Source organism: Cervus canadensis, chromosome 4 (genome assembly GCF_019320065.1).
Source record: "Cervus canadensis isolate Bull #8, Minnesota chromosome 4, ASM1932006v1, whole genome shotgun sequence".
In the NCBI taxonomy this organism is placed as follows: Eukaryota; Metazoa; Chordata; class Mammalia; order Artiodactyla; family Cervidae; genus Cervus; species Cervus canadensis.
In genome coordinates, this window is record NC_057389.1 from 80303402 (window position 1) to 80316707 (window position 13306).

At 38.2% G+C, this 13306-nt stretch overlaps 1 protein-coding gene across 2 annotated transcripts in view; it reads left to right on the plus strand.

The window, feature by feature from the left end:
- The window catches only part of LMNB1 (lamin B1), a 53091-nt gene that overhangs the window by 22868 nt on the left and 16917 nt on the right, over positions 1–13306 (plus strand). For both annotated transcript variants that reach the window (XM_043465942.1, XM_043465943.1), the window contains 4 exons: positions 698–854; positions 2619–2744; positions 6850–7020; positions 8390–8515. In XM_043465942.1, coding sequence (XP_043321877.1) covers positions 698–854; positions 2619–2744; positions 6850–7020; positions 8390–8515 — 580 coding nt within the window. The remainder of the gene's footprint in view (positions 1–697; positions 855–2618; positions 2745–6849; positions 7021–8389; positions 8516–13306) is intronic.

The following is a 13306-nucleotide window of genomic DNA, read 5'->3' on the forward strand; positions in this document are numbered from 1 at the left end:
TAGAATTCCATTTAGTAAAAAGTAATATTTAGAAGTAAAATACACCTTAATTCTAGTTTCGTTTTTGTATAGTTATTAGTATAAACTGAAAAAATTGTTTTCTTCAAAATACTAGGAAGGCCTTTATTTGTAGTTAAGGAAGTTTTAGTGTCAGAAATGGAAACTACTTGCAAGCTTGGGGTCAGTTCTTAGGTAATGTCAAAGAAGTGTCTATATATCAACAAGTCATAGCATTACTTTTTGAAGCAACTTCATTTTCATTTATTTAATCTCATCATTTATCTTGATTTATGTCTCCTGTTTATCTTGATTTTTAATATTCATTGTATTTAAAAAAAATAACAAGTTTTCATTTCTTCAGAAATGTTTTAGTGAGCCATACAGACACCTCTTTATAAAACAAGAAGGCTTGTGTTCTCTCTCAGAGACAACCAGATTCTGATACGTTGGGGCTCTGGACATCTTACATCTAGAGTCATTCCTAATCGGGGAAGGGTGGTCGTTGAAGGAAGAAGTTATTATCCACCAAAGATAGCACTCTAGATAGAGTGCTCCCGAATCACTCCGTAATTTTAGTAGGTTATGGCAACCTTTATTTAAATTGCATTCTCTTTTGTGTCCCGCTTAAACAGGGTGGGAGAATGGTTCAGTTCAGGGGTATAATATGATGTCTTGCACTTTTTCAAATGTTTTGCAGTTATGCTAAGAAAGAATCTGATCTTAATGGAGCCCAGATCAAGCTTCGAGAATACGAAGCAGCGCTGAATTCGAAAGATGCAGCTTTGGCGACTGCGCTTGGTGATAAGAAAAGTTTAGAGAGTGATTTGGAAGATCTGAAGGATCAGATCGCCCAGGTAAGTTAGACTCTGCTCTTGAGCTGTATTTCAAAGGTTAATTGCCCCATCTGTCTTGATTGTAAAACTTGTTTTATGCTTTTTATCTTAAAAAATGCACTGAGTTATTTTGGCCGGGGGCGGGGGTGTGTGGTTACACCTGCGGGGTAGACCTGAGCTAGCCGACGTGTAAAGCACCCTCCCCGCTCCATCATTGTGTCTGGATCGTGCAGATCTTGTTGCTGCCGCTCGTCCTCTCTGCTGTGCTTGTGCTCATTCGTTTCACGATCTCACAGCTTATTTCATTATTGTACCCAAATGTAAGGTAAAAAGAGAGATGTCTTTTTTTTTCCATTTATTTTTATTAGTTGGAGGCTAATTATTTTACAATATTGTAGTGGGTTTTGTCATACATTGACATGAATCAGCCATGGATTTACATGTATTCCCCATCCCGATCCCCCCTCCCACCTCCCTCTCCACCCGATCCCTCTGGGTCTTCCCATTGCACCAGCCCCGAGCACTTGTCTCATGCATCCAACCTGGGCTGGTGATCTGTTTCACTATAGATAATATACATGTTTTGATGCTGTTCTCTCAGAACATCCCACCCTCGCCTTCTCCCACAGAGTCCAAAACTCTGTTCTGTACATCTGTGTCTCTTTTTCTGTTTTGCATATAGGGTTATCATTACCATCTTTCTAAATTCCATATATATGTGTTAGTAAGCTGTAATGTTCTTTATCTTTCTGGCTTACTTCACTCTGTATAATGGGCTCCAGTTTCATCCATCTCATTAGAACTGATTCAAATGAATTCTTTTTAATGGCTGAGTAATATTCCATGGTGTATATGTACCACAGCTTCCTTATCCATTCATCTGCTGATGGGCATCTAGGTTGCTTCCATGTCCTGGCTATTATAAACAGTGCTGCGATGAACATTGGGGTGCACGTGTCTCTTTCAGATCTGGTTTCCTCCGTGTGTATGCCCAGAAGTGGGATTGCTGGGTCATATGGCAGTTCTATTTCCAGTTTTTTAAGGAATCTCCACACTGTTTTCCATAGTGGCTGTACTAGTTTGCATTCCCACCAACAGTGTAAGAGGGTTCCCTTTTCTCCACACCCTCTCCAGCATTTATTGCTTGTAGACTTTTGGATAGCAGCCATCCTGACTGGCGTGTAATGGTACCTCATTGTGGTTTTGATTTGCATTTCTGTGATGATTAGTGATGTTGAGCATCTTTTCATGTGTTTGTTAGCCATCTGTATGTCTTCTTTGGAGAAATGTCTGTTTAGTTCTTTGGCCCATTTTTTGATTGGGTCATTTATTTTTCTGGAATTGAGCTGCAGGAGTTGCTTGTATATTTTTGAGATTAATCCTTTTCTGTTGCTTCATTTGCTATTATTTTCTCCCAATCTGAGGGCTGTCTTTTCACCTTGCTTATAGTTGAGAGAAGATGTCTTAATGGTGCCCTCCACACAGGAAAAAATGGAATTGGTAGCTAAAATCGTTCGTTTGAGTTTTGAAACGTAAGCCATAGGTATCTGTTCATCCCCTGTTGCCACTTACCAGATTTGAGGGGTGTTTTGATGTGACACTCTGTGGGTGGGACCAGCGGTTGAACCCACAGTTCTGTGATAAAGATTATCATGAGGGACTCTCATACATTGACAAATGTATAGAAATTGTAATACTTGACTTGATTCAGTCCATAGGTATCTATTAGATTCATTACTAAATGATTGCTGTATAATTTTCATTAGTTCTTTTTCCTTCTATTAGTTGGAAGCCTCTTTAGCTGCTGCGAAGAAACAGTTAGCAGATGAGACTTTACTTAAAGTGGATTTGGAGAATCGCTGTCAGAGCCTTACTGAGGACTTGGAGTTTCGTAAAAACATGTATGAGGAGGTAATTATATATAATTTTTCTTCTTTAAGGGATGGAGGGATCCCAAAAGGCTTTGTTATAAACCATACATGTGAAAAAAATGGGAAGAATTTTGTAGGCAAAGGATTTAAGGCACTGTTGCTAAAAAGGCTGCATGTAAGAATTCAAGGTGTTATGGTGAATTTATAAGCTTTTACTTTATCTAGGGCTTTCCTTATAGCTCAGTTGGTAAAGAATCCGCCTGCAATGCAGGACACCCTGGTTTGATTCCTGGGTCAGGAAGATCCTCTGGAGAAGGGATAGGCTACCCACTCCAGTATTCTTGGGCTTCCCTGATGGCTTAGCTGGTGAAGAATCCGCCTGCAAGGGGGGAGACCTGGGTTCGATCCCTGGATTGGGAAGATCCCCTGGAGGAGGGAACAGCTACCCACTCCAGTATTTTGGCCTGGAGAATTCCATGGACTGTATGGAAACTGTGTGGGGTCACAAAGAGTTGGACACAACTGAGCGACTTTCACTTGTGCAATAATATAACTTAATTTACTTCATCTAACTTAAAAAGGTCTGGCCACAGCTGTTAATTAACTATCAACCTCTTTAAGCATTTGTATTAGTGATATATTACTTCAAAATTTAGTATCTTAAAATCACAGACTTTTACTATCTTAGAGTTTCTCAAGGTCAGGGATCTAAGAGCTGTTTAACTTGGATGGGTGTCTTCAGGGTCTCATGAGGTTGCAGTCAGGCTTTCAGCCTGGTCTGGAGGAACACTTCACAGTTCATTCACAACTGTTGTCTCGAGATACCAGTTCAGCATCGGCTTCCTTTATGTGTATATGTTAGTCGCTCAGTCGTGCCCGCCTCTTTGCAACCCTGTGGACTGTAGCCCAACAGGCTCTTCTGTCAGGGCTGCACATGATGGGATTCCTCAAGAGTGGGTGATGGGAGAGAGCGAGCAAGGCAAACCACATTCTCTTGAAGAGACTAATCCCTAAATGATACACCGTCACTCCCCATCTCACAGACCAACCACGATACAGTGTGGAAGGGGGCTCACACAGGAGATGAACATCTGGAGGCGGCAGTCATTGGGGGCTGGCTACCCACAGCGTTTATAGTTATGTGTATATATTAAAAAATGTCATTTATCAGCCATAACTTCTGTGGCTCAGCCTTGAGGGGTAAAAGTAACAGCTGTTACTGAAAAAGACGTGTAGTGTAATACAGTTGAAGAAAGAGGCATGTGTATTTTCTCGAAATTGAGGATTTGAGAACATGCAGGTTAAAGAACGTGCAATTAAATACATATGTTTTTTAAATGTTTTAATGTTTTTTAAAGTAATGTAATGTTAAAAATGATGACTAACAATTTTAACATAGGAATTTTTTTTTTTAAATAATTAAAATAATTTTATTTCATATTGCCACAAATTTAAAAATTACTGACAGAAAAAAAATGTTTAAAAGAAAATATTTGAAATTCAGATAAAGTATTGTGATCTTGGCACAAGTTTCAAGAAGTCCCAACTCAAACACTGTCCCATATATAGGTTTTGCCATAGAAAGGAAAGAAGTTTGAGGAACTATATTTCAAGATGTCATGCAGACATCATATGAGGGATGATTAAAAAAAGAGGACTGCAAGTTGAGTTCACGTTTCCAAGGTTGGAGACCTGAATACAGTTGCTGCTCACGATCTTATGAACAAAGGAGTAGATACACATATGAGTTAAAAAAAAAAAAAAAGAAGCTTTGATCTCAGAATGTTTGCATCTACACTGCCACTTTGTTTGCCAAATGAAAATACCTTGTTGACACAATGGAATGATTGATGTTTTCATCTAATTATATTTTTGTATGACTTTGCTTATAAATTATTTGTAATTTCAAAGAAACACCTCAAAATATACTTTGCGCACAGCAGATAATTGCATCTCAAATTCAAAGTAAAGGAGTCAAAGTGACTTTTTAAATTTGGTTTTAGCACCAAAATATTTATTTTTTTCAGAGTTTTTCTTTTATTATTACCATTAGGTTACCTTGATGTGTTCTCATTCTCAGATAGTATTTACAAAATATATTTCCTCCCCCATTGGTTGTTGATTGACTAAAATTCCAAGGAAATGGATTTCATCCTAATTACTTAAACCATGTATTTTAGATAAAGATATTGAGAAATCTTAGAGCCTGATACAAAATTAAACAAAAGTTATTTGTTTAACTTTTGATAAGGCTAACTTAAAGGGGGCAGCATATTATATTTAAATAAACAACGATAATTGTGGCTTGTAAGTTTCATATTTGTCTCTAAAGTGAAGTGTCTCAGTTGTGTCCGCCTCTTTGTGACCCCATGGACTATAGCCCACCAGGCTCCTCTGTCCATGGGACATTCCAGGCAAGAGTACTGGAGTGGGTTGCCATTTCCTTCTCCAACATAGGAATTTATTATAGAAATTAAATAATTTTAGTTTGAGAAAAATAATTTAATAGAAATTGACCGTTTTTACTGGGTATTGTGGGGACAAAGCGCACTCATTGGATAAGCAGCCAGACTTTGGACAGTTCTTGAGTCGGTTTCTTGTTTAAAAATGAAATACCATTGCTTGCTGTTTTTTTCCCAAGAAGTGGTGAGGATCAAAGTGAAATACCATATGTGAAAGCTCCTTATAAATTACCGTGACTGCTATCATATAATTATTCACTACAGTTCATAAATTGAAGTATCTTTACATTGACTTACATTTTTGTTTCATTTCGTTAAAATTGCTCATGATCTATTATTTCTTAGTTTTGAAGCTGTGTGGATTCCTGCATCTTTAAACCAGAGGTTGAGAATTTTTTTCTTTGCAAGTCATTTACTTTATGTAAAATACTAAGTGAAAATTACATCAGTAAAAAGTAATTTAGTATTTTTAGAATGTTTGGGTAGCAACTTTGAATTTTGGGGTTTTGCCTTTTTGAGAGTGAATTAAAAAAATATTCCTCATTTCTTGTTTTTTCACATGGAGGGTCAAATTCTATTCAGTAAATATAACTAGATTCCTTATTATGAATGGTTAAGGGGTAAGAGGAAGGAGAAAAGCAGCAAGAAGAGGAAGGAAGGCAGATGAAGGGCGAAATAGCTAGTAGGTACCTGATACTGGTTGAACTAAACCTTTTATTTGCATATTTTCATGATTTAAGTAGCATTCACTTCATCTAGATATGAGCCTTGGGAGACGAGTAGCAGAACTGGAATTTGATCCCTGGTTTTCTGATTCTGTCCAGCTCATCTTCCTCTGGCTAAGAGAAAGATGAGGGCATGCACAGAAAAACCGCATGAGAGGATACAGAAGCAAGATACAGAAACAAGTTCTTCTTATATCTCCCCCTTGTGGCCTCTTTAATTATTGCCATTAAAGACAGATCTATTTTATTTTCAGAGCTAGATGCTAGAATGGAAATATTATTCTTGGACTTGTGTTCCTAGCCATTCTAGTTTGGATAATTCCTTAAAACCTAATGTGAAGGGTTATGCTTATTATTTCTGTTCTTTGATAGTGAATTGTCATATGTACTTGAGATAGAGAAGTGATACGGTCAATGAGATTCTGTATCAATTGACGAGTTGATGCCTTCTCATCACCAGCTATTAGGAGGAGTCACGTAAATTAGCTTGCTGTGTCCATTGCATCTTAGTATGTCTAAGACAAGTTCTATTTTATGCATAAACCTTCTAGTTGAAGTTTTACTGATAAGTTTCTAACTTTTCGTGTGGAATTTTTTTTCAGAGTTATTCTTAATACTGTCAGTACAATTTATAAAAATAATTACATGCTATTCAGTATACCTAGTTATCCATGACTGCATGGTAAAGTCTTCCAGCCATTCCTTGCCTTTAGAGAAATAAATAGCTGTGCTACTGAAAATGAACATAAAATTCCTAGGGTTTGAGATGCCACCATTTCTGTCATTAGTTCTGTCTCAAAAATCTTCTCATTTGAAAATGAAGGCGAAAAAGTGTCTATTCACATGCTTCTCCTAGAACAGACATGAGGAGGTTGGTGTGTAAAACTTCAGATGGTCTTGATATCAGCCATGGTAACTTGGTTAAGTAACTTGGTTTTATGTCATTTTTTCTTCCTAGGAGATTAATGAAACCAGAAGAAAGCATGAAACTCGCTTGGTAGAGGTGGACTCTGGGCGTCAGATTGAGTACGAGTACAAGCTGGCTCAAGCCCTGCATGAGATGAGAGAGCAACACGACGCCCAAGTCAAGCTGTACAAAGAGGAGCTAGAGCAGACTTACCACGCCAAAGTGAGCTGGCTGCCCGGGGTGGCTGTAAACTCCCCGAGAACATGACTTGATGTTTGGTTTGTTCTAGTTTTATTAAGTGAATTCCTGTGGTCTCCATGAATATAGAAAATTGAAAGCAATTTTTTATAAAGTAAATGTTAACTAGAAATTATTCAGAGAAAGTAGGATTATTCCACTTTTATCAAAGGTATGGTCTTTAACCTCTTTGTCCAACTGATCATTCATGTCAAGTTATATTAGTTAAACTCCAGCGATCTAAAAATAAATTTTCATTCAGTGGCAAGTATTAACCTTGTTGAACTGCATCTAATTCTGACTACCTGTCATCATTGTACATAGATTGTGACCACCACACTTTGGGCTGTTTTGAACAAAGGCCAAATGGACAGTCTCTGATATTTCTTCCTCAGTCACTAACTATTCATTTAAAAAAGACTATAGAAACTTTTCTCCTGTATTAGGAGACCATGCAAAACTTTATTAAGTCATTACAGGCTTTCATAGTAAATGATTTTACCCTGATGTGTTAAATGTTACATGATTTGATTAAAAAGTTGTTAGTGGAAGACTTAGAAAATAAGTCATAGAGGTGTTGAAAATAATTTCCATTGCATGGCCTCAAATTGGTCACATTGCTTTTAATCCACTTTATGAAATAGTAATTGGCTGATGAGAGGGTGATCTTGTAATTGCTACATTTAGTTGTTCAGCCCTTCCTTAGTGCTGGCGCTGTGCTGGGCACTGAAGAAGCTAAACTAAGGATGGGTCGGTCACATAGACTCTGGCCTCAGAGGGAGTCAGGGAAGAGACATATGGAAGACATACCTGAAGACAGGCAGGACAAAATGCTGTGGGTATTTGGGGGAATGGGCCATTGTTTCTACCAGAGGAGCTTTTTTTTTGCTTCTGAAAGGAAGTATTTCTGTTTGGTTTGCAATAATCTCTTAATTAGTACTTTCTGTTTATTGTTTTATATTCTGTATCAGATTTGGTGGGTTAGGGATATGTGATGCTTGTTTCCTATAAACACCACCATGGCTAAATTGCCTCTGTTCAGTCTCCTTATTAGCAGCATTGTCTGAGACATTAGACATATAATGGATGAAATAATGAAGCACTAAATTTTGGGTAAACCCACGTATATCAGCATTGTTAAGCTCCCATATTGGAAACTGAGCTGAAAAAGCAGAAAAACTTTTAAGGTAATTCATACCACCTCAGCGAACTTCATGATGCTTTTCCTGTTTCATCAGCTAGTTACTGACAGGGCTTAGGGTTGAAATGAAATATCTTGAGATGATTCATGCTTCCTCATTTGTTTGTTCTAATTCACTAGCTAAGACTGACCGTGGTTTGCTTCTTTTCTTAGCTTGAAAATGCCAGACTGTCATCAGAGATGAATACTTCTACTGTCAATAGTGCCAGAGAAGAACTGATGGAAAGTCGTATGAGAATTGAGAGCCTCTCGTCTCAGCTTTCTAATCTACAGAAAGAGGTAAATAAGCTTCAGAGTTGTGCTGGAAGGTCACCTCCACCACGGTAGTCTGCCGGCTTGGCTCTTCCTGAAATCACTCTTCAGAGAGGATAGTACTTTCTTGAATTCTGGCTTCACAGTGCCCCCCAGAGTTTTTTTTCTATTTCTCACTGCATAAGCATCCTCCGGGCAGAGACTGTTGTTCCTAACCTGATTACCTGGAGCTAAGGGGATTGCCTTTGAGGGAACGACCTGCCGGCTTATTCTCTGGACGTACCCCAGGACCCTGGTGTTCTGACCCAGCCAGCAGTCCAATCTCCACACAGTGCTCTTCCCAACGTACCTGTTTTCATCACGTTTAGAAACTTATGAAGAAAAACCTGCGGAAGTTCTTTGTGGGTGGTAAATGCTTTGTGTTTCTAGACAAACTCCCTTGGTACTTAGAATACTCAGTAGTTAGTATCTTGGGAAGTAGCATTAGTTTGCATCTTGGCTAAGAATTTAGCGATTGATTCATTCATCGGCATACCTAACTGTCTTATGACTGTTGCTGGTTGTGTTGATGGGTGCCTGTCAGTACGTGATGGGGCACTCTAGGTGCTGCATAAGCAGGTGTGGACACCGCCTGGAATCTGGTTTTTGGTTCAAGGGTGATGCCAGTATGCATGCAAAGTACATGTATAACCATGTAAGTGTGTGGGATATGTTGATAATCTACTGCTCACCTTAGTGACTTAGGCAATAACTTCAGCTCTGTTTTCCTTAAGGGAGGAAGTTTTGTTGTTTTAAATTTTTCATATAAGAGTAAACTTTTTTATTCTTGATTAAATAAGCTTTCTTCTTTTTTAATATTTTGTTTTTAGTAGTATCCTTTTCTGATTATAAAACTGAAGACATTTATTGTAGGAATTTAGAAGACACCTTATTGTGTAAAACGAGGTGATGTAAAAAGAACTTGATTAAAACAGAAGTTTTTACTTTGCCGTTATCACATGTACTTCATTACTCACAGCATAAAGTTAAAGAGCTGGAAGGACAAGGGCCTTTGAGTTCATTCAGTCTGACCACAGACCTGGGTGAGTTTAATGACCAGCCCAGAAACTGTAAGCTGACAAATGGGTTTCTTTCACTGTTCCCAGTTTTTCTCTTTATACCTTACTCTCTTCAAAGATTTTAAGAATTTAACAATATTTTTTCCATTGCCTTATTTAATAGGTACCTTTCCAAATATAGTCCTGTCTGATTTTACTCTGAGTTGACATTTACTACTTTTCTCCATTTAATAAATGATATTCTGGTTATTCCGTCTCCCTCAGTTTTACATTTCCGTATCTTTTAGGAGGTGGGGGCAGGGGCTGGTGCTTAATGCACTTGATTATGCTGGGCGTGGATGTTCTACAGGTGAGGTGAATAGCACTTGCCTGTGGTTAAATGGCAGTAGGCTCTGACACTTGTGGCTGTGTCCTCTGACTCAGCTTCAGGGCTCTTTCCCTGTTTGCCTGTTAGTGATGTCAGCAAGTTTTTTGGTTAACTTCAGGTTCAGTTCAGTTTAGTTTAGTCATGTCTGACTCTTTGTAACTCCATGGACTGTAGCACACCAGGCTTCCCTGTCCATCACCAACTCCTGGATCTTGCTCAAACTCATGTCCATTGAGTCAGTGATGCCATCCAACCATCTTATCTTCTGTCGTCCCCTTCTCCTCCCGCCTTCAATCTTCCCCAGCATCAGGGTCTTCTCCAATGAGTCAGTTCTTCGCATCAGGTGGCTAACTTTGCATCAGGTTAGCAGCTCTTACACAGTGTTAGGCAGGGCCCTCGGTGTTTTGAAGAGCTCCTTCCTTAGGAAATAGGAGAGAAGTACCTGCTTCAGCCAGATAGTTTTAAATTTCTCTGTTGGGGGTGGAGAGTGATCCTTTCCAGTATCAAATTTTATGATGAATAATATATCTTGAGGGATATCTTCTTTTGATGAATTTTAGCCTTAGATCATTAAAAAGACATCTCTAAATTTTTGTTTCAGAGTATTTGTTGTGGAGTCACTGATTTCATCATGCTGCATGTTAGGCCATAGAATTTCCTCTCTGGTTATGTGACCCATAACCAATGCAGTAGTTCTTTAGTTTTACTTACAATTGATATAGCCTTTAAAATGCTGACTTAGAAAATATTTTTATGTAATGTAGCAGGAGTATTATGTTTTGTAATTAGGCATTTCATATATTGCTTACAGCTTTTCTTTCGTTTCTATCTATATTTTTGACTTTGGCTAAATTAACGAATTGGTCAGGGTCTGTTTGAGTTGCAGAAGAGTTTAGTGGCGCATTGAAAGCACCTCTATTTTTTGTTTTTCTAACACCCAAATTCTGGAAACTTCTGGGAGAGCTAGATTATAATAAACTGGTACAATTATGTACTTTAAAACAAAGAGAACCCTACGCCATTAGAAATAAGTAATACAGTTTTATAGTTTTGAGGCAGAATCTTACAGATAGTCTAGTTGGACCTCTCTGTTTTCCTAATGGTACCAGTTTAGTGAGGTGTGTTATTTAATGGCAGAATCAGGAAGAAAGATCTAGATCTATCTCTCGTGTTGCAGTCTTTGTATTTCACTATGAAGCAGGTGTAGTGCAGCTATTTAAACTACATTTAAATATTTCTATTTAAAAATACAAAGTGATTCAGAGTAATTTTAAAGCTTATTTATACCTAGATTTTGATTTTTCCCTCTTACAGAACCCTGTAACATCTAAGGTGTACAAATAGGCTACATTTTGGCCTTTACAGATCGAGGCTAAAAGTTTTCTCTGAGTCTTGGGTGATTTATGTCTCTTCAGATTAGACATTGTTGCCCGTCTGTCTCTCCCACCTGATAAATAAAAATAAAGAGATTGATTGAAGAGGAGACATTTTACTTACTTATTTTTAGGCTGCGCTGCATGAGAGATCTTTGTTCCCTGACCCAGGATCGAACCTGTGCCCACTGCAGTGGAAGCACAGAGTCCTAACCATTGAAGTGCCAGGAAGTTCCCAAAAAACATACATTTTACACTTAACTGTTTTTTATTTTGGAGGAAAGAAAATATAAGAACCCTGAGAAAGGGAAAAAATGGATTTCTCAGTTTATAGCCTGTTTTTTTTTTTTTTTTTCAAATACAGTTAAATGCATGTTCTCTGAGGCAGGATTTTGTTTAGCATCCCCCTTGAGATGAATGCTTGCTTCTGACATAGAATGTCTCTGGATTTTAATTAATTCGCTGGTTGATTATTTTTTAAGTAACATTTTTATTTTGGCATAACTGTAAATTTGTAGGAAAGTTGGAAAGCTGGTACACACAACTCCCTTAGCTCCTCCCCCAGCTTTCCTTTTTCGTTAGCATCTTAGATGGCTGTGGTTCATTTGTCAAAACTGAGACACTGCCATTGGTACATTATTGTCAACTAGACTCTACACTATTTGGATTTTACCAGATTTTCTGTTACTGTTCTTTTTCTGTTTTAGGATACCACAGATCTCCGTAGTCTCCTCTGGTCGTGACAGTTTTTCAGACTTTCTTTGTTTTTCATGACCTTGACAGTCTTAAGAAGAGCTGGCCAGGTATCCTGTAGGCTGTCTCCCAATCTTAAGTTTATCTGGTGCTTTTCTTATGATTAGCCTGGAGATATGGATTTTAAGTGCCCTTCTTGTTACATCATATCAGGGATTATGTGACATGCACACAATATCATTGATGGTGATAACCTTCATCATTGGCTAAGACACTGTTTGCCAGGTTTCCCAACTGTAAGTTACTATTTTTGTGTTTCCCTACTATGTTTTTAGGAAGCAAGTCACTGAATCCAGCCTGCTGTCAAGGATAAAGAGCAGGAATTATGCGTCACATTCTGAAGAGAGTCTTTACCTTTATTAAATGGAATGCTTTTGTAAAGATTCACCTCTTCTTCCCCTATTTGTGTACTTATTTATTCATTCATTGGTTTCTGTCAGTATGGACTCACGGAAATCTTTTTATAATTTGGACTATGTTTGGACACTAGATTACTTTATTGGCTCAGATTGTTCCAGCGTTGGCTTTGAGGAGTTTTGTCAGATTGGCTAACATGTTCCCCCGTTTTTGGAGCACTTCTTTTTTTTATGGTTCTGTGATACACTCCAGGCTCATCATGTATTTTCCCTATCTCAGCACTGGTACCAGTTATTTCTTCAGGGAGCTCTGGTTCTTTTTACTGGAGAGTGGTATCTAGAAAGTAAGTTCTGTGGGCCATGGGTATGCTCCTTGGTGTTGGGGTGTCATTGTTTCTAAGTCTGCTTGTGGGCAGAACTAGGTAAATGTGTATATGCTAACCCATGTTTACATGCTTATCTGTAATTGTGTCTCTGTCCACTTGTATTTATATTAAGGTAACCAAGCGTTTACACAGATGTCTGGGACTCTGGCCCTGTACCCCTGGGTTCACTTTAGACTTTCTTCCTTGCTTACCTATAACTTCTCTCTCTCAGAGTAAAAAGCCTGGTTTCTACCATCTCGTTTCCTTATTTGTCCAGCCTCAGTATACATGTAAAACAGTTTCAAATTATTTAGCCTATACCCCTGTGTGAAATAAATTCACTAGCTAGAGTGTAATGTTTCTGCTCAGAATAGAGATCCTTTTTATCTTCAGCCTTCCAGATTTCACTTTCGCACAGTTTGTGCCCTTTCCCTCCTGCTTTGATGCATAGGTACTTGGAATTTAAGGGCCTAAGCTCTACATCAGTGTTTTGGAGTTGATTACCTTGGTCATTTTCTGAGGTTAGGGGGATGAATTCTGTTTTGG